The sequence below is a fragment of the Gastrolobium bilobum genome, unplaced genomic scaffold (assembly GCF_033153095.1).
Source record: "Gastrolobium bilobum isolate Gb01-03AN ecotype WA unplaced genomic scaffold, APGP_CSIRO_Gbil_v1 utg29204, whole genome shotgun sequence".
NCBI classification, from domain to species: Eukaryota; Viridiplantae; Streptophyta; class Magnoliopsida; order Fabales; family Fabaceae; genus Gastrolobium; species Gastrolobium bilobum.
The window spans coordinates 127,508-148,724 of record NW_026895370.1 but is presented as its reverse complement, the minus strand read 5'-3'; the positions used below and the strand labels follow the sequence as shown (position 1 = coordinate 148,724).

The 21,217-nt window shown below is 35.9% G+C and overlaps 2 protein-coding genes and 1 non-coding gene across 3 annotated transcripts; 2 read left to right on the top strand and 1 right to left on the bottom strand.

The window, feature by feature from the left end:
• The first annotated feature begins 1,952 nt into the window (after positions 1 to 1,952).
• LOC133307619 (UDP-glucuronate:xylan alpha-glucuronosyltransferase 2-like) lies at positions 1,953 to 5,340 on the top strand. Its single transcript, XM_061508164.1, has 3 exons — positions 1,953 to 2,129; positions 2,406 to 3,045; positions 4,379 to 5,340. Exons 1-3 carry the CDS (start codon positions 1,953 to 1,955, stop codon positions 5,338 to 5,340), a joined length of 1,779 nt encoding a protein of 592 aa, XP_061364148.1.
• On the bottom strand, positions 3,247 to 3,319 carry TRNAR-CCU (transfer RNA arginine (anticodon CCU)). The gene has a single exon. It is a non-coding gene; the product is annotated as a tRNA-Arg (tRNA).
• A 4,910-nt stretch (positions 5,341 to 10,250) lies between the features above and the next one.
• Positions 10,251 to 16,404, top strand: LOC133307576 (protein WEAK CHLOROPLAST MOVEMENT UNDER BLUE LIGHT 1-like). The gene is made up of 3 exons (XM_061508106.1): positions 10,251 to 10,294; positions 11,602 to 13,103; positions 14,122 to 16,404. Exons 2-3 carry the CDS (start codon positions 11,634 to 11,636, stop codon positions 15,997 to 15,999), a joined length of 3,348 nt encoding a protein of 1,115 aa, XP_061364090.1. The 5' UTR covers positions 10,251 to 10,294; positions 11,602 to 11,633; the 3' UTR covers positions 16,000 to 16,404.
• The last annotated feature ends 4,813 nt before the right edge of the window (positions 16,405 to 21,217 follow it).

Genomic DNA, 21,217 nt, shown 5'->3' with positions numbered 1-21,217 from the left:
GCAGAGTATATAAACTCTCTTTTCTTCTAGTGCCTCCTAGGGTTACAGTCATCAGAAACACACCAAAGAGGCAGACGTTCATCATCTGAACGGTTGCCCACACGACTTCCTGATCCCCTTGAGTCATAGCCTGGAAGATCAACCGTAGACCGGAATTGCGACCGTTCGTGGTGCGTTGCTGCAAGATTGTGAGGCTTGAGAAGGAGAACTGAAGGTGAAAAATCGTCACGCTCGCTTCTTCACCCCAGGTAATCAAAACAGTGTCTTCATTCCTCATCGCATCGGTACGATGCGCTTTCGCGTTTCTGATGATATACCTTCAAATAAGTGCGATAAAATATCAATATCAAGCATTCAAAGTGAAGAAGAAGAAAAGGAACAGAGGAGGATGCATCTACCTCACCACTGTTACTCTTTGCACTCCTCTGTCCCCTTTAACCTTCATTCTACTACTCACTTCACGAACCCTCCAAAAGTTGGTTAGGCCTTTTCATCCTGGAGTCTCTCCTTGGTTGCATTCCGTCTATCCTCTAAAGTTAAGCTAACCATAGTTTTATGTGGTTTGTACGATCAAATTTGATGTTATTGTTGTCACATTTAAGTCAGATGTTAAGATGTCAGGACCTTTGTCTTACAGTTGTTGTGCTATTCCTTCTCCTTGCCTTTTCGATAGAAATGTTTTCTGATGCAGATACTGCTTTAAAGATCCTCAATGGATGCAAGTTTAGATATATGCGTATGTGAGAGGACATACCCGCTAACATCCATTTCAATTAAAGAGATTGATGGTATCCCATTGTTGTATCAAATACTATAATGTGCAAGAGGTGTTCCTACTCGTATATGGACAGTTTCTATATTTAAGAAATAGATGTATCCCATTCCTTGAATTCTACTACTATATACATTTATTTCCCCTTCAATTAATTAAAATGGGAATAAGATTTGATTTATTTATTTATTTAAGAAATGGTTAGATTAGGGTTATCAGTGTGAGTAGTGATGAAATCCAACAAACCCATAACCTTACCACCATTAAGTCTTGAGTTGAGATATAATGTGACTCCCATGTGATTCCCTTCCTTACATATTTTATTGGAAAAAAAAAAGATAATAATGAAAAATACCTCCCTATAGAGTAATGTATCATGGTCCTATAAAGGTCATAGTTGATCTACTGCGTGCTCCATTTCATTGTAAGATTGGGAAGGGTGGTGTCCCATTGGTGTAATCGTCAAATGGATTACGTATGAACAAAAATGTGATAGTCTACCATTCTCATGTGCAAAATATGCCCTGAAATAATTTTGGTGAGTTATGATGTCCTGACGTGCAACCTATAAACATACATTTATATTAAATAATCAATAATGTACAAGATAACCAAAACGAGTTTATGATAATATATCAGGAATTGGTGGTGCTTCACTGTTCATGAACAAATAAGCCCAATCTTTCTTTGCATGTAGGAAATTGACAGGGCAACCAATTAGTTGTTGGGTGAGCCTGCTCAACTGCCCTTAACAAGATTCCAATATTATACTACTCTGTCCCAACAATCTTTTATTGGAATTGCTGTTTTACTACTCTATCCCTCCCATCTGGTTCTGAAATTATTAAGGGACAAGAGAAACACATGATGACAATTTTGTCATTTGGAATTTCCTCTAAAAATTATAGGTGTCCACCAACTTCAAATATAAGTAAAGCAATTTTACTTCTACCTCCTTTGTCTCTCATTAAAGGAAAGGACAAATGGAGCTTACATAAATGGTCCTTCTTGCTTTGAGATTTACTCATAATTCTCCAACCACTACTTCCAAATCCTTGCTCCTTAAACTAATTAATTATCATATTTAATTACTACTCCATCTAGAGTGGGGAATTAATGTACTTATATAGTCTAATCCCCTTCATTTGAAGCACCGCTGCTGCTAACACTGCTCAAGGGTATGGAATTTTGGAGTCTTCGAAAGTTGGTGAAGACAGCATCATCTAAAGCTTTGGTTATCAGAATCAATTTGCTCTGTCTTGCCATATTTCTTATTGTTTATGCAACCCTTCTTCTCCGTCCATCTTCTTCAGTCTATTTCGAGAATGCAGCCTCTCTTGTTAGGTTCTCTCACAAGGTAAGGTAATGCAGCATACGATTTTATAGGATTGGATGAGATTTTTTTTATAACGTAAGATTAAAGAGGAGGTTATTCTTACACCGGTTTAAGAATAAAAAGTTTTATATAAAATCTTGTTTATTGATTTGCTTGTATCTGAATGTTCACATATTTGATAAACTAAAGCGCTAGATATAATTAGGATTAACAATCAAGATTGAAAGTGTAACTTATACTGGTGTAAAATGATTCTAATCCAAAATTAAATATTTGTATGTTGTTTCAAACTTGTAGACAGAAAAAAGCATAAAAATGAAAGCAGTATTGGAGGAATTACCTCAAGCGAAACCATGGAGGCCAAAGAAGAATGCGACCAAGCTAGAGGTGCCTAGCTTCTTTCGTGAAATGGGGAAAGGAATGAAGATTGGAATGGTGAACATGCATGAAGATGATGTTAGTGAATGGAGATTGCAAGGAGAAACAATAGCTGTTTATTTTGAGAGGGTATCACAGTTTTTCAATTGGACAGATTTATTTCCTGAATGGATAGATGAGGAAGAAGAGAGTGATGTTCCATCATGTCCAGAGATACCTATGCCAGAGTTTGCAGCATATGATGAAAGCATGGATGTAATTGTGGCCAAGTTGCCATGCAAGAATCCTGAAGAAGGGTGGGGAAGAGATGTTTTCAGGTTACAAGTTCATCTTATTGTAGCAAATATGGCAGTGAAGAAAGGGAAGAAGGATTGGAAATTGAAGACAAAAGTGGTTTTTTGGAGCAAGTGTAGACCAATGATGGAGTTATTTCGATGCAATGACTTGGTTAAACATGAAGGTGAGTGGTGGTATTATGAGCCAGAGGTTAAGAGATTGGAGAATAAGCTTTCATTGCCTGTTGGGTCTTGCACTTTGTCTTTGCCTCTATGGGATAAAGGTAATGTTGTTACACAAATTTAAATTTCATCTCTCTGCTTTATCTTACTTACATCAAGCAGGTAAAATAAAGTGAGTAGATACTTAAAAGGCTTATCTTTTCTGGTTTTCCTTTATAAAGCAAACTAAGCACATACATTTGAAACAAAAATAAAAAACAAACCCCTTCCAAAACTAAGAATAATTGACCATTTAAGCATTACGCGCCAGGTAGGGGTCGAACCTACGACTTTCTGCTTAGGAAACAGACGCTCTATCCACTGAGCTACAGGCGCGTTACTGACCTTGTGTCTGTATTTACAATCCTACTTTTATTTATTACTTTATTTATAATACGTAGTAGGTGTAGTTTTTGAATTAGTTGATACCTCACATCAAGCTTAACTAACAAATTTTTAATTAGTTTTTCAAGATATGAATACAGAGTACAGACCCTCGAGTAGGTCTTTATAAATTATTTTTAATCATGAAGCAAAGTTTCATGTAATATTTCTCGTAAGATTGAAGATATAGGTCATAGTTTTTTTTTTCCCTCCAGTTGGCATTGTATTTTCTCGCAAAGAATTTCCCCTAATTTTTTTTCCCTAGTTTCTCGCAAACATTTTTCTTTTTGGTGGTATCTTCTGGGATTTAGAGTAAAAGCATTTTTTATTACTTGATACAACCATCTTAATAAAAGAATTATTTAGTGTTGTAAATACACTTACAATCAAATGCTCAAGAGAAAGTTTAACTGAAAAATTATTTTTGTGTAAAATTACAAGATTAAAAATGTGGGCGCTCTTTGAAAGAACACAAGTCAATTTCATAGATAAAAAATTATTAGCGGATATTTTTTTGGGAAGGTTATATTTACAAACTCTTACAAGCTACATTAAGTATGACCGGTCATACTTCAATCAAGAGTGTATGACTGGTGTATGACCGGTCATACTTAGTGTAATTTGTAAAAAAAAATTGTAAACGGATCCTAACCCATCTTTTTTTTTATGTATAAAGGGGTTTGATGTTTGGCATTTTAAATGACAAAAGTTTTGTCATTGTAGGAGAGAGATAGACACAAGAAATGAAAATAATGAGAGAGAGAAAGTTGATGGTTTTTTTTATTTAAATTTTAAATAAAAAAATTTATTTTGTGTCTATCTCTCTCTTAAAATGACATAACTTTATGTGATTTAAAAGGAAAAATACTTTTCCAATAAAGTTTAGTTGTAAACACTTTTCTCTATTAATTTAGATCAACGAGAATATAAATGAATAGGACATGCATATTATATAATATTAACTCCTTTGATTTTGTAACAATAAAATAAAATAAAATGTTGAATTTTCAGGGATCGATGACGTGTACGACATGTCGAAGATCGAACGAAGCGTGAGAAAAGGAACGAGAGCGAAACGCGAGGCCTACGCGACTGTTCTCCACTCCTCCGAAAAATACGTTTGCGGCGCAATAACCTTAGCACAGAGCCTCCTCAAAACAGGAACCAAACGCGACCTTATCCTCCTCCTCGACAACAAATCCATCTCCGCCCCCAAACGCCGCGCACTAGCCGCCGCCGGCTGGAAGATCCGAACCATCACCCGGATCCGAAACCCGAGAGCCGAGAACGGCACGTACAACGAGTACAACTACAGCAAGTTCCGCCTATGGCAGCTCTCAAATTACGACAAGGTCATTTTCATCGACTCCGACATCATCGTACTCCGAAACCTCGACATTCTCTTCCACTTCCCTCAGATGTCGGCAACGGGAAACGACCAATCGATCTTCAACTCGGGGGTCATGGTAATCGAGCCTTCCAACTGCACCTTCAACGTCCTAATGGAGAATCGAAACGACGTCGTCTCGTACAACGGCGGTGACCAAGGGTTCCTGAACGAGATCTTCGTGTGGTGGCACAGGTTGCCGAGGAGGGTGAATTTCCTGAAGAATTTCTGGGCGAACACGACGGTGGAGGCCACCGTGAAGAACGGGTTGTTCGGTTCGGATCCTCCGAAGTTGTATGCTATTCATTACCTAGGATTGAAGCCTTGGCATTGTTACAGGGACTATGATTGTAACTGGGATGTTGAGGATCAAAGGGTTTATGCGAGTGACGTGGCGCATCGAACGTGGTGGAAACTACATGATGAAATGGATAAGAGGTTGCAGAGTTTGTGTAGGTTGACGAAACGACGTAGGACTGAGTTGAACTGGGAAAGGAGGAAAGCTCGCAAGTTGGGATTACCTGATCAACATTGGAACATCAATGTTACTGATCCTAGAAGATCTGGCTCTCTTTTGATGGATTAATCAATTAGGTTATATAAACATTTTCTTTTTTATATTTTTCTTTTGCTTTATTTGGTTTGTTTTTCTTTTTTTCTCCTTTTATACGTACATGCACAGACACGTTTCACGTGGATAGCGATAACATGCAGTTTATTTATTTATGGTTTTTATTTTGTAATTTTTTATATTCTCTTTAAGATTTTTTTATTTTAAAAAATTAATTTTGTATCATTTTAAGTAAAATAATCATATTTTACATATTTATTGATTCTTTTTCTTTTACTTTCTCTCCTCTGCAATATTCTTCTTATTTTTTTTTTCAACTAATTTTATAGAGGAAACAAAATGTAAAAACTCAATAAATATAGTGCAAACCTCGCTTCTCCCTTAGTTGATTTATGTGTGAATATGATACAGCATAAGAAAAATTAAGATAAAACCTCGCTTAACCAATGCTTCTGCACCTTGTGGGCTAGTAAAAGATGTGAGAGAGAGCCTAGCTAGAGCTACCGTTAGCTATATATTATTCATGGGTTTTATAAGAGTTATGTCGTAGGAAAAGTGATTGTGTTATGTTATAGAGATTCGTTTTGCGTGCCGAAGTTTTTTTTTTTTTTTTTGCTGCGGGCCCCACAAAATGTTGTGTGTGTAGGAAAATTTTTGTGGTCATGTTAAATGATAGATGATAAACCCATTATTCATTCTAATAATAGATACAAATATATATTTTATACTTTAATTTTGATTCATTAAAACTCCTTTGCAATATTACTCATTCAGGTATTATTTAATTATTAATGTTTGATTATCACAATTAGTATTTAAAGTATAATTTTTTAATAATGAATCCGTACATCGTTAGATAATGACAAAAAAAAGTTTTACACCGGATCAAATTTGTACCTTTTTTTGTGTGTGAACGTTATAGAAAAATAGTGACTAATTGACTTTTAGAAAGATCAATCACATGCATGGCCGACTTTAGGGGTAAAACAACCAATATTTTCTGTTTGGATTATCACTTTATGAAAGTGAATCAACTTATTACTTAAATTATATTGTGCTTGATTTATGGTCACTGTCGTTCCCAAGTTTTTCCAAGAGCAACTACTCAAAAAATGATTAGTTGTAATATATAGAAGGAAAGAATCTGAGATGATAATGATGGAATTGGCTAGTGAAAGGATTGGTTGAGCAAACATATAGGTACACCTACTGAAATAGAGCCCGAAAAAATCATCATTTATGGCCACTCTTTCCAACCAAATAGACGTTACAAGTTGATCCGGGGCAAAGTCAATAATTTATATGATCATTCGTATTAGGTAATGAAATCCGTTATTTTATTTTTAAATATGCTTAATTGTACCTTCTTCCCATGATAGTTAATTAAGTAGCTCCAATACGACTTCGCTTAATTTCCACCTAAACCACTTAAGTTGGGCATATTGTCTTCTTCTTTTCTTTTCTTTTTCTTACAATTGAGGGCTATTGCCCGGGGCATATTGTCTTTTCAACAATTAATAATATGATTTGGGGTTTAATATTTTTTAGGGTACAGAAGATAAAATTATTTCATACGATCTCAAAATAATGTCATTTTGAAATCGACAGAAAAAAATAGTAAATAAAGATTAATATATAGTCCCAAATAAATTAGAATTACAAAAAAAAAAAAATTCTCCTAATCCCAAAATGATGTCATTATGAGATAACGAATTGAAGACTACATTTATAATTAAGAGGATATTATATAATTAAAATCCTTCCATCCTTCATTATGAAAGTGAGATTTAATTAATTTTAGATTCTTATACAAATTAAATTTTATTAATTGTGTCAACTAATTAACTATATATATATACGAGGTTAATTCTTTTTCAACAGTTACAAATGAGTTTTATGACTTGGTGCAACGAAGAGAAAATAAGTTAAAGGGCAATTAAAGTATATTGAATAGAATTGATGAACAAGCACAGAAAAACTATTATCTCATATAAATCACTAACACCCGCCATCTTGAAGCTTTATCTTAAGACTTTTTGATTATATTTAAAGGGCAGAATATACTTACCATCAAAAAAGTTTATCATATTTACAACCAACTTAATCATCGTTGATTTCTGTTAATTTAACAGTTATAATTTATTGAATTTTTGAAAATTAATAATTAATCAATAAATACGACTCAATAATTCTCAATAAATTATAACCGTTAAATTGACGGAAATCAACGGTGATTAGAAGGTGATAAACTTTTTTGGATGGTAAATATATATCATTACCCATATTTAAAATAGTATTAGTCAATTTGATAGAAAAGAGTTATTGCTTATAACACAGATAGATTGCAGAATAATGGCTCATAGCGTGAAGGTTAACAAAATTTAGAAAATAAATAAATAAACTAATGAAGCAGTGATTTCTTTCGTTAGGATATGGGCCAAAGGCCCAATCAATAAAGCAATACTGACTATGCCCCATATTGGCAGAAGGTAACAGACACAAAATGTTAACAATTGCTTTTCATTAATGCAATTTTCGTACCATGAAGTATGATTGAAGCTTTTATGAGTATCATCGGTCCATGCTTCTTCCACATATGGACCCAAAGGATGACATATTGTCTTATGTGAGTTGGACTTTTTTGAGCCGTTGGGCCCAACGCCAAAATTACAATGACCACTTGCTGTTCTGTAACTTGCGTGACACGCAAGCCATGCCTTGCGACCATTTGTTATGACTCGATTGACCAAATAATTATAATTGATTGGGCAAAATGATTAATGTAATGCATTTTTTAAAAAAAAAAAAAAAAATTTTGGGATGAAATAGGAAAGAATTAAAAAAAAAAGTTATTGGCTGTTTACAAAAAAGAAAAAGTTATTGGCATAATACAATTTTAAAATTTATTATCAAGTAATGTATAAGGTTGATTATTTGTACGATTTAACTATGATTAATATTTATTTAAAATACAAGCCCTAATCACCATTTTACATGTGGATCAATCCAACGAGTCTTACACCTCAATCGAAGACTCATTACTGATAATAAGTTTCAAAATTATATTATCTTAATAATTTTTTGAAAAAATGCATCTGCCCAACTTTTGTCCTGTAACTCATATTATTAGTCCACAGTGTATAAGAATTGCTATCAATATATATCATGCACGAGTACGAAGAATATCATTACGATATCCTCTTTAATATTCTCATACTCCTTGTGTTAATAGAGGATTCAATCCTTTATTTTAATTTTGTCTTCTTATCAAAACATTGTTAATTAAAAACTGTCATCAACCTACTTTTTTAATTAGTTATTTTATATCAATTTTTTTTATATATATTCTTTTTAAAAAGGGTAAGTTTTAAATAAATATGCATTTAATTTTTTTATAATAATTAAAATAGTTATTTTAAAAAAAAATAAAAATTTTAGAAAACTATTTTGATATTTTTTAGAAGTTAAAAAGTGTAATTTAAAAAAGTCCAAAAAGGGTTATACTTGTTATGAAATAAAAGGAGAGAAAAAAGAGAAAGTTATGTTATAAGATAAGATAAAAGAAAAGAAAAGAAAAATCAAAGGGAAGTAAAGTGAATTTTGTATTCTCATTATTCAATTGTTTTTCAATAGAACATCCATATATAAGATTACGACCATAAATGACATAATTAATCCTCCATTAATATATGGTGGTTATAAAATTATAAATGAGAGATAATTGTATCATTAGTGCTAACAGTTACAAAATTTATATTTGAAATTCAAATCATTCTTAAATTAATATTTTACAATAATCCTATAATTTTTTAAGAAAATAAAAATTATCAACCCATTAAGAGGTACTTATCTTTAGATTTTGACTGACTAATATTATGATGTATTTTAAATTAATCAAAAAATAACTATATTCTAAATTGTCGGTAAAATAGGTAGAAATTTTGATAATTACTGTGACCTATTGATTATGAGATTATTTCTCAATTGGCTGTATCATGACACTGACACTGGCCAACACACCCACAATGAATACTACATAATTTCAGCCAAACATGTTTATTTTTCTTTCACCAACATTGTTATATGCATTATTATGAATAAAGATAATAAGTTGATCAAGACTAAAATTTTTGTTTCCCCAATATTAAATAATATGTATTTATTTGATAAGTTTTGTTTTTTTTTTTAGATTTCTTGCCGATAATTTTTTTATATGTAAAAGAAAAAAGAAATAGAAGGTGTAACCCCTCTAGTAATGTCTGGCATGGTGGCTATTGAGATGAATGTGAAAACAACTGTTGTCCTGTAACCGTCATATAACAATAAAATAATAATATTCCCTTATTATTTCAAGCATTATTGTCATAGTCTTATGGTGACTTTTCCGGTAGCAGCCAGTGTTTTACAACGAAAGATGAAGAAGCCAAACCTTTCCGCAAACACTGGCAGCAAATAGAAATACAGCACATTAAATAAAGGGTTTTATAAGAGTTATGTTGTAGAAAAAGTGATTGTGTAATGTTATAGAGATTCGTTTTGCGTGCCTTAATTTTTTATTTATTTTTTTGTTTGAAAAAGTGTGGGCCCCACAAAATATTGTGAGTGTAGTAAAGTTTGTTGTGTTATGTTAAAGGATAAAACGAAAACCCTTAAATAAAACATGAATCTTTTGTTTTTAAAAAAAACAACCATGTTGAATTGTAATAAGAGAGAGAGAGAGAGACAGAGAGAGCACAGAATGGACCTTGTTTTGTTTGTGTCACAATGTAGGCTCCACTAACTGTGCACCGTTGACCAATTCCCGGTTTTTTCTCTATTCTAATTTTAGCTGCAACTTTTTCATCCTTGAATTCATTTTTTTTTTTGCAGAACCTAATTTTAATTTCCATTGTATTTTCTCCTCAAAATTTTCAGTGATCATTAATATCTGCTAGCTCTCAATCATCAGTTTGGTTTCTGCTTAATCCGGGTAAGTTCCTCTCTCTGTGCCTCTTGTTTTTTTTTTTTTTTTCTTCATGCTTCCTTTTTCAACGCACCAAGTTTTTGCTTCATCTGTTTTGTTCTTTGTCTTTGAATTCCTCCCCTATCTCCTCTTTGCATGTCCATTAAGACTCTTTAGCAAAAATTTCGTTATTATTTAGTCCTATATTCATGACTTTTCTGGTTTGCAAAGTTTGGAATTTGGATCACTATTTATGAATTGTAGCTGGAGCTGTATATAATTATTTCTCATATGGTTGCCGAAACCAAGCTTAGGGATATGATATCTATTGCCTTTGCTAACTACCATATTTGGACTTTTACTTAAGTTTTTGTTTTTGTTTTTCTCCATGGGTATATACATATATCAGAAGAGTTTTCAACAACCCAATTAAAAATTGGCGAAACACCGTTTACTGATGCATTTGCCCAGCAACCGAATACATGTCCTCATGTTACCTAGTATGGTCAACAATTGAAAGCTGACATATTTGCCTTCAAAAGGTTAGCCAGCACTAATGGGGTAATATATAGGTCTGAATGGCTTCATGTTAAAGAGAGTTAACATGGCCTCCAATACAGGGATATGAACTTAGTTTTGTATCAGCATAGATGCATGGGTTTCTTTTATCTGTTGGCATTATTATTTAAAATATTATTTTTCATGTACCCACATATTCTGTCTTCTTCTTTTGTCTTCCGGATTGTAATTTTGATTTCAGTATGAATGTGTATGGAAAGGGAAGAAGAAGAACTATTAGTTTTTCATGCATCATAAAATTCTGTATTTTTTTTTTTTTTTTTTTTTTCATTCATTGATGTTCAACCACTATAGGTACTTAAGTAACTTCAGAAGTAAAGTTCTTGATGGTTGGAACTTGAAATAAAATAGCTTTTGTAAGGGGATCTATATATCTATCAAATTACAGTAACTTTAGAATGTTTTGTTTCATATCTGTCATTCTATTTTGGCTAAACTTTTTTTGGGGGAATTAGAATTCCCCATAAAGAAGTATCAATCTGTCCTCTCTACAATGCGCAAACGCAAGAAAGAGCATCATCTTGTGTTTCATGCAATTTTGCATAAATCTTGATCTAATTCAGACTCCCATTAAATGTTATATATAGAAATCAATTGTCATTTTGTGGCTTTAGGCAGTAACCATCCCTCTTAATCTGAATCATATTTTATTTCTAATTCTAATTTGATTAAATCAAAAGGTTATACAGACAGCAACTCTTTGTTTTTGCTTTCATGTTTTCACTGATTGATTTTCTTTATTACTTGCCTTGTAGATACCTTGAGCAATCCCGGTTGCTTCTTACAAATGGAGGATGTTGAAGACAAACCAACTTCAAAATTCTCATCAAGAAGTGCTGAACTGAAGCCAATGGCAGAAACCCCTGAGGAAAATACTGAAGTGATAAACCCACCCAGTAATCGGTCTTCCATTGAAGCTCCAATCAACCCACTTAGTAATAGTATAGTGGAGCCTGGCACTCATTTGCCAATGACCGAGTTCTCTGAATCAGCAAAGTCACCAAATGCTTCTGATGGTCAAAATGTAGGACAAGATGCATATCTTTCCATAGATAATTCAGCTTCAACCCCAAAAGCTACAATTCATGGAACAGAAGAAAGCCACCAGGAAGCCGTGGCAGCAGATTCCGAACCAGGAGCTTTATTAGATGTCTTTAACAGACAGCAGGATGGTGGTTCTACTGTCACTGCTAGCAGTGATGTTGATAATCTGATTACACTCTTGACTTCCTCTTCCGAAACAAAAGAATTGCAGAGTGACCACAAAGAACTAAAGATAGACCAACCTCAAACCAAGAATACTGATGTTCCCATTGTTAATTCAGCTTCAACTCCAAATGCTACGGTACAGGTAACAGAAGAAAGCCACCACAGAGATGTGGCTGCAGATTCTGAACCAGGAGCTTTAGAGGATGTCTTTAACAGGCAGCAGGACGGTGGTTCTACTGTAACTGCTAGCAGTGATGTTGATAATCTGATTAAACTCTTGACTTCCTCTTCTGAAACAAATGAGTTGCAGAATGACCACAAAGAACTAAACATAGACCCACCTCAAACTGAGGTTACTGATGTTCCCATTGATAATTCAACTTCAACTCCAAATGCTATGGTTCATGTAACAGAAAAAAACCACCTTGGAGCCGTGGTTGCAGACTCTGAACATGGAGCTTTAGAAGATATCCTTAACAGGCAGCAGGATGGTGTCTCTACTGCCAGTGCTGGCAGTGATGTTGATAATCTGATCAAACTCTCGGCTTCCTCTTCTGAAACAAAAGAGTTGCAGGATGACAACAAAGAACTAAAGATAGACCCACCTCAAACCATGGTTACTGGTGTTCCCATAGATAATTCAGCTTCAACTCCTAATGCTATGGTTCATGTAAATGAAAAGAGCTACCAGGGAGCCGCTGCTGCAGATTCTGAACATGGAGCTTTAGAAGATATGTTTAATAGGCAGCAGGATGGTGGTTCTACTGTCATTGCGGGCAGTGAAGTTAATAATCAGATGAAACTCTCGGCTTCCTCTTCTGAAATAAAAGAGTTGCAGAATGAGTGCAAAGAACTAAAGAGACATCCTTCTCAAACCAGGATTACTGATGTTGCTGTGGGAGCTGTTGACTCACCTACAAATGCAGAGCAAAGTGCTGCAAAAAGAGGCCTTATTGATACAGCAGCTCCATTTGAATCTGTCAAGGAAGCTGTTTCCAAGTTTGGAGGAATCGTGGATTGGAAGGCTCATCGAGCCCAAACCGTGGAGGTATACCTGTCTTTCTTAAAATTACCTTACTTTAATGCTTCATTGGGGAAAGAATTCTTTTGGCTGTTTTGACTGCTTAAAGATAAACCAAATATTCATTACAAGATAGGCCATGAGGAAAATGCTATGATAGGAGAAAAAAATAAAGATAGTTAAGAAACAAACAACCAACACTGAGATGTTACTTTGGTGACTGTTTTCATGTTAATGTTAATGATAACAATGTGAAACTCATTATCTGTTGAGACAAGTCACAACTTTGTAGGGCAAATCATACCTTTCCTGATGCCTTGAAGAGGCATGTACACATAAATCAGAAAACATGGAAGTATTTGCTATATATTGCCTCAATTCTAGTTACGTAGCGTATCAACAAAGTTTACCTTTAAATATGTTGTATCTGTAAAATTTACTATCCTGGCAAATTGTTGCTAGATTTTATGCGTAACTTATCCTTTTGTTAGCAAATAATTTCCTGTAAACTCTTTTGGCAAGGAGAACAGTGTATTCTATATCTTACTTTTGTGGAAATATTATAATATAAAGTTTATTTCTAGAATATTATTTACAAGGAAACTATGAATTGCGTGATTGCGAGAGTTAATACTTTTGCTTCAACTATAAAGCAATTTCAGCCCTCAGATACATTTTATAAAATTGTATTTTATGATTTCCTTGTTTACCGATGGATTTTGGACAGAAACAAGGGAAGAGTTATAGGTATTTTTGGCCTAAATTTTGTCTTTCCTTTGTAAAAAAAGTTGTTATCCTTGCAATACAAAGTAGAGAGCAATAATGATTTGTCTTCCATGCTTGCTTGCTTCCTGCCACCAACAATGAAATCTTTTTACCACAAGCCTGGGGTTGGCAATATTGACCTAATGCTATTTTACTTTGTCAAAAACCAAATAATTATCTTCAAGGCAGGAAGATAAGTTATATGTACTAATGACTATACATTGTAGCTTTTTCTGCTGGAACTGCAGTTTAGTCTAGTTTTTTTTCTCTGGATATACAGAGACGCAAGAATGTAGAACAAGAACTTGAAAAAGCACATGAGGAGATCCCAGAGTACAGAAAAAAATCAGAGGCTGCTGAACAAGCAAAAGTCCATGTACTGCAAGAGCTGGACAGCACTAAGAGGCTAATAGAGGAACTAAAACTTAACCTAGAGAGGGCACAAACAGAAGAGCGTCAAGCAAGACAGGACTCGGAACTTGCAAAGCTCAGGGTGGAAGAGATGGAGCAGGGTATTGCAGATGAATCTAGCGTCGCAAAGAAGGCACAACTTGAGGTAGCTAAAGCCAGGTATACAGCTGCTATTACAGAGTTAACATCTGTGAAAGAGGAGCTGGACGCATTGCGTAAGGAATATGCTTCCTTAGTTATTGAGAAAGGTGAAGCTGCTAAGAAAGCTGAAGAGGCTGTTGCTGCGTCAAAGCAAGTAGAGAAGACAGTGGAAGATTTGACTATTGAGCTAATTGCCACAAAGGAGTCATTGGAAACTGCACATGCTGCACACATGGAAGCCGAGGAACACAGAATAGGAACAGTGATGGCAAGAGATCAAGATTCTCTTAATTGGGAGAAGGAACTTAAACAAGCAGAAGAAGAGCTCCAGAGACTCAACCAGAAAATTTTGTCTGCTAAGGATCTCAAATCTAAACTGAGCACAGCCTCTGCTTTGCTGCTTGATTTGAAAGCTGAATTAAATGTTTATATGGAATCAAAGTCAAATGAAGAAGGTGATGAAGAAGGAGTCTCAAAAGGAGACGTAGAGAAACGACAGAAGAAGACACATAATGAAATACAAGCAGCAGTTGAATCAGCCAAAAAGGAACTTGAGGAAGTAAAGCTTAACATAGAGAAAGCAACAGCTGAGGTTAATTACTTAAGGGTGGCCGTAGCATCATTAAAATCAGAAATTGAAAAGGAGAAATCATCTCTTGCCTCCATTAGGCAGAGGGAGGGAATGGCCTCCGTTACAGTTGCATCTCTTGAAGCTGAACTAGACAACACTAGATCAGAAAAAGTTTTGGTTCAGACGAGGGAAAAAGAAGGTAGAGAGAGAATGATCGAGCTTCCCAAGAAACTACAGCAAGCAGCTGAAGAGGCTAATCAGGCAAACTTGCTTGCTCAAGCAGCTCGTGAAGAGCTGCGGAAAGTAAAGGAGGAGGCAGAGCAAGCCAAGGCTGGTGCAAGTACAATGCAAAGTAGATTACTCGCAGCTCAAAAGGAGATAGAGGCTGCAAGGGCTTCTGAAAGGTTGGCGATAGCAGCAATCAAAGCATTGCAAGAGAGTGAATTGGCTAGAAGCAACAATGCAGTGGATTCATCCACTGGGGTCGCACTTTCATTGGAGGAATACTATCAGCTTAGCAAACAAGCCCATGACGCAGAAGAGCAAGCCAATATGAGGGTTGCTGCTGCTAATTCTGAAATTGAGATAGCTAAGGAGTCTGAATTGAAAACCTTGGAGAAGTTTAATGAAGTGAATCGAGAGATGGCTGCTAGAAGGGAATCTCTGAAGATTGCAATGGATAAAGCCGAGAAAGCAAGGGAAGGAAAATTAGGTGTAGAACAAGAATTAAGAAAGTGGAGGGCTGAACACGGGCAACAAAGAAAGGCTGGTGATTTAGGCCAAGGAGTGGTAAACCAAAATAACAGTCCCAGGGTTAGTTTCAACAGGAGTAAAGAATCAAATAACTTTGACCAAGCTCACAATGCAGCCATTCCTGTACATTACGTGAGTCCAAAGGCCTATGTCCACACAAACAACAATGAAACTGGATCATCCCCGGAAACAAAAACTGGAAAGAAGAAGAAGAAGTCATTCTTTCCGCGGTTTTTGATGTTCTTTGCTAGAAGAAAAGCACATCCAACCCATTCAGGGTAATCCATATTGAAACTAAATGCATTGTTATGCTGTAGTTACCTGAACATCTCATCCTTTGGGAGATTATTTGGAATTATGCCATACTTGTACATGTTAGTGACAGCTGTATGTGTGGTTGACTGGATTATACTCCGTGTAACTGAGAGGATTATGAATGGTCTCCTGCTCAGTGCTTCAAGAGGACGAAATAATAAGTTCATCATTAAAAGAAAAAAATGAGATGATTCTGTATTGTGTATAGGCTTCTGGCATATTGAACCTCGGCTTCTGTAAAGATCTGTGTGAGATTTGATCAAAATCAAAGAAATTTTTGGAGTTTGAGATTTGAAATATTATGAATGGCATGGTGTGTGCATATTGGAAACCCGTGATTAAATTGACAGGGTGAAAGTAAAAGTTTCGAAATTGTGGATATTCTGATGCATGGAAAATGCCATATAAGGGCTAAAGTTACAGATCTTTTTAAATTAATTTTCCATGGCTTTTGTTAAATTTTGAGCCACTAGGGATGGACGCAAGGTAAAAGAGAAGGGTTAAAAAAGAGTGCAAGCATATTCTAAAACTCGTACATCCCAAAATAAGTTCCATGAAAAAAATGACAAGCCAACCCAAGATAGCATTACTTTTCAACTCCAGCTAGAAGGGCACAGTAGCAAATACTTTGTGCTTTAAGGTATGCAATTATATCACGAACGACAAATCACAAACTTCAAATTAACCAAGTGGGAAGTCACTAAATTACTTGATTGAAAATGCCTGAACTTCGTGTCATATTATATCGCATCTGCTAAAGTACAGTGCAAACACAAAATAATCAGAACACAAAAATTAACAGATGAGACAAAAGGGGGAATATAAAAAGGCTGCATGTAATTAAAAATATGTGTAAACCCCGACTTTGGTCTCAACAATTATAGCGTCGGGCACATTAGTCCTTGAGCAAAAACTACTCGTACCATTGTTCTTGGCATTCACCTTTGTTGGCCACGTTAATCCCTCGACCAAGTTCACTCTAGTTAACTCAATTAAACTTAACAAAAAATAGAGTAGTCACATATATGGAGAAATTCTGTAGAGGTGGAAGAGTTGGAGTGATGCTCATTCTTCTCCAGGTTCTAAGCAATGTTATTCCATGCTGCACAGCAAGAGTAACAAGAGGATAAGCTTAACAAAGAATTGCAAAGGGTTATTATTATTTTTATTTCATTTATACTTATTGTGTTTTCTTGCATGTATCCCAATAAATCTCAATCGTTAAATATACAAAAATTATTATTCTTACATTGGCATAAGTTGATCATATTCTATGTATATTTAAAATTTTGAGTTTTTTTTTTTTTTTTTTTTGATAACAAAAATTTTGAGTTTATGATAATAAGGAGTGGATCCTCTCGTGTAAAAAAGTGGTCATGTGATAATGAGATAACAGAAAAAAAAGTGTATAAGTTTTAGATAAATAATTGTGATCAAATAACATGATCACTTTTTCACGTGACACGTCCGTTTTCATGATAATATCATGCTAAATTAGCACTATATAGATATTTATTGGTTTTATTAAAATCTGAAAGAACAGACAATATATACTTACTTATGAAGACCTGTGCAATAATCAACTTACAAAATCATCATAAGAGTTTGAAGTCCCCGACACATTCTTCCTCGAATTTAAGTTAGCTTCGAAGGGCTTTGGAGGCGGCGAACATGAACCCCAAAAAGGCCAATACTTTTCCGCTGACAGTGTTCGAGTTTGAGTTTCTGGGTGGGAGCGAATACCTTTGTATTCATGGGTTTGATGCGGGTTTTAGCCTTGGGTGCAGGAATATCAATCCCTTCGCTGAACAAGTTCTTTTAAACAGCAAAACCTTCTTTCGAGTATTCAGAGTTTTATCAAAAAAGTTAATAAAATAAAATAAATGGGTTGCCTTGAAAAAATTCATATTGCTAATATCAGGCAATGTCCGGCTACAAAGAATGGTTATTTAACCATTTGAATTTTGAGGGCGTTACATGTGTATTCTGCAATTTGGTAGCCCCCAAAGTTAGTTGCTGGTTGTGGGTATTTACTTCCGTGGGCCCTGAGGAAGAACTGCTTTTATATTTATTTTTTTAATTGTTTATAATGAGTTATGCGGATCTGAGAAATTTTTTTTTTTTTTTTTTTTAGTATTATAAAATTCAGATCGACCGACCAGGTCAACCCAAAAATTGGTAAATGGTCATATAATCATTTCGAGCTTCATATTGGATTGGACATTAACAGAATTGATGCAAACTATTTGATTTTTTGTAAAACCAGTGACCTAACTCAAACCGACCGGTCGTGCATATTTATTAAAAAAGATAATAATATATATTTTTTTTTTTTTGTAAATAGGGGAAAATAAAATACAAAGTCTAGGGCTAGAAATGCGCCTCAAATCCCTACTTAAGAGGTTTTTACAATCCAGGGGTGGCTCGTGAAGAATATGGAGGTCCCAGTCATCCCAAGTACTTCCATGGTTTGCCAGATAATCGGCTAGCATGTTTCCTTCCCTATACGTATGGCTAAGCTTGGTTTCCCATTATCTTTGCAGCATGTGACTGATCTGATTTATCAACGGGGCAACTGGGTGAGACTTCTCACAGCCTCTGGAAACAAGGTTGATAGCAACCTGTGAGTCCCCCTCAATCCAAATCTTCGTAATCCCAAGATTCCAGGCAAGTTGAATACCATGCAAGAGGCTCCAAACTTCTGCTCTCAAAGATGAACCGGCTCCCAAGTTTCTGCTGAATCCCATTATCCATCTACCAGCTGCGTCTCTAAGCACTCCTCCGCAACTAGAGTAAGCACCTCTCATACTACTTGAGCCATCGACATTCAGTTTAATACAACTATCATGTGGAAACTGCCAGCAAATGAACTTCTGTATCCTCTCCCTACTGCCCGCTCCATAACTGCCAAGCTGCATCGTTGCTCCCCTGTAATTGGAAACGAAAAGCTTAGCTTCTCTGATTAACTCTTCCTGGCTGAGATTTTTTTGATTGAAGACAAGCTCATTCCTAGCCTTCCAAATTAGCCATAGGAGGACACCAAAGAGTTGGTTCCAGTCCCAACGAAAATCAAAGACTGCAGAAGAGTCAAGGTTAAACATAATCTAGTCCTGTAGATTGGGCTCAAAAAAGGCAGGCTGAAGGTCAGGACTAATTAAAAGGTTCCAAACTCCTCTGGTCCAGATGCATTCTCTCAGGACATGCAACAAGTCTTTCGGAACAAGGTTGCATCGGGGACACAAAATGGAGGAGGTTAAATTTCTCTGGCCTCTAGCTACATTCGTTTACAGGAAGTTTCCTAAAGCTCTCCGAAGAAAGAGTTGAATTCGAGCAGGCCCCTTCCATTTCCAAGGACACAAATTCCTCTTCACCCCTTGAGTTGACGTAGAAACTTCAAAAGAATAATATGCGGATTTCACAGAGAAGAGCCCGTCGCAAGTCAACGCCCAAGTCACCAAGTCTTCTCCATTTTGACCGTGGGGAGGCATAACGTTGGCTATAGCCTTGTAAGAGTTGGTTGAAACCCATTGTTTGAGTAGAGGCCAGTTCCAAACGCCGTATGCATTGACAAAACGATCCACCTTCCAAGTGATAAAATCCTCCGTGATACACACACCATCCTTCGGTTGGATTAATTCACCATTTGAAAGCCAACTATCTCTCCACAAATTAGTACTAGAACCATCACCCAGTTGAATCGCAAACCCCAGAATTACTTTCGGCCATACTCTCATCACTCCTTTCCACAAATTCGAACATTGTCTAGTGCGCTTGAGCAAAGAACCAGATCATCTCCAACCGAATATTTGCTTCTCAAAACTTGAACCCAAAGGCTATTTTTGTGTGTAAGCATGCCATGGCCCACCTTCATTAAAAGAGCCTGATTCATAGCTCTCATTCTTCGAAACCCAAGTCCGCCATCTCTTTTGTGCTGGCAAATATTCTCCCACACCACAACATGAATTTTCCTTGTTTCATGTGTAGAACCCCACAGGAAGTCTCTGGTGCGTCTCTCTATGCCTTCACAAATACTCACAGGAAGCAAGGTGGACTGCATAATGTACGTAGGTATAGAGGCCAAAACAGATTGAGCTAGGGTTGACCTACCAGCCATCGACAAGGAGGATTTCTTCCAATTGGAAATTTTGTTATCCATCTTATGAAGAACATGATTGAAATATGTATCACTAGCTCTGTCATGCAAGAGTGGGATACCTAAATACTTCCCCAAATATGAGGTTAGGGAGAAGCCCAACACTTGAGCAATCTCAGAAGCTTTGGAGTGATGGACATTTTTCGAAAAAAAATATCTTAGACTTATCGGTGCTGACCTTTTGACCTGAAGCCTTGCAGAAACAATTGAGGATCTTCTCAATGAGAATTGCTTGGTCTACGGAAACCTCAGAAAAGAGGAGGAGATCATCAGCGAAGAAGAGGTGGCTAATAGGCGGTGCTCTTTTCCTTACAATAACTGGTTCCCACTCGTTAGTGTTAAGGGCATGAAGGATCAAATGAGCTAATCTTTTGATGCACAAAACAAAAAGATAAAGAGATAAGGGGTCTCCTTGTCTAATACCCCTCGACGGATTGAAGCCCCTTCTAGTCGAACCGTCCCAAATAATGTTCATGGAGGTAATGGAAACACACTCCATTATCAAAAGAACCACTTCAGCAGAGAGTCCAGCTTCGACAAGAGTAAGACGAAGATAACCCCAATCTATCCTATCATAAGCTTTTTCAAGGTCAACTTTGATTGCCATCCAACCCTTTCTACCTTTTTTTATTCTCATGGAGTGCATGATCTCCTGGGCAATAATTATATTGTATGTACTATGCCTTCCTCTAATGAAGCTACATTGATTAGGCAGAATGAGGGAGCTCAAGTGAGGCCTTAGACGATTGGCAACAATTTTGGTGATCGTTTTAAACACCACATTACACAGACTGATTGTACGCAAATTCTTGATAGAGACTGGATTTTCAACTTTAGGTATCACGAAGATAAGGGATCTGTTGATGGATCTCACTTGAGCAGGGTCTTCAAAAACGCTCCTGATGAGCCCGCACACGGAATCTGCAATGATATCCCATTGAGACTGGAAAAAATCGCTTGGAGGCCATCTGGTCCAGGAGCCTTGAAGGGATGCATCGCAAAGAGAACTTCTCTGATTTCCAAATTGGAAGG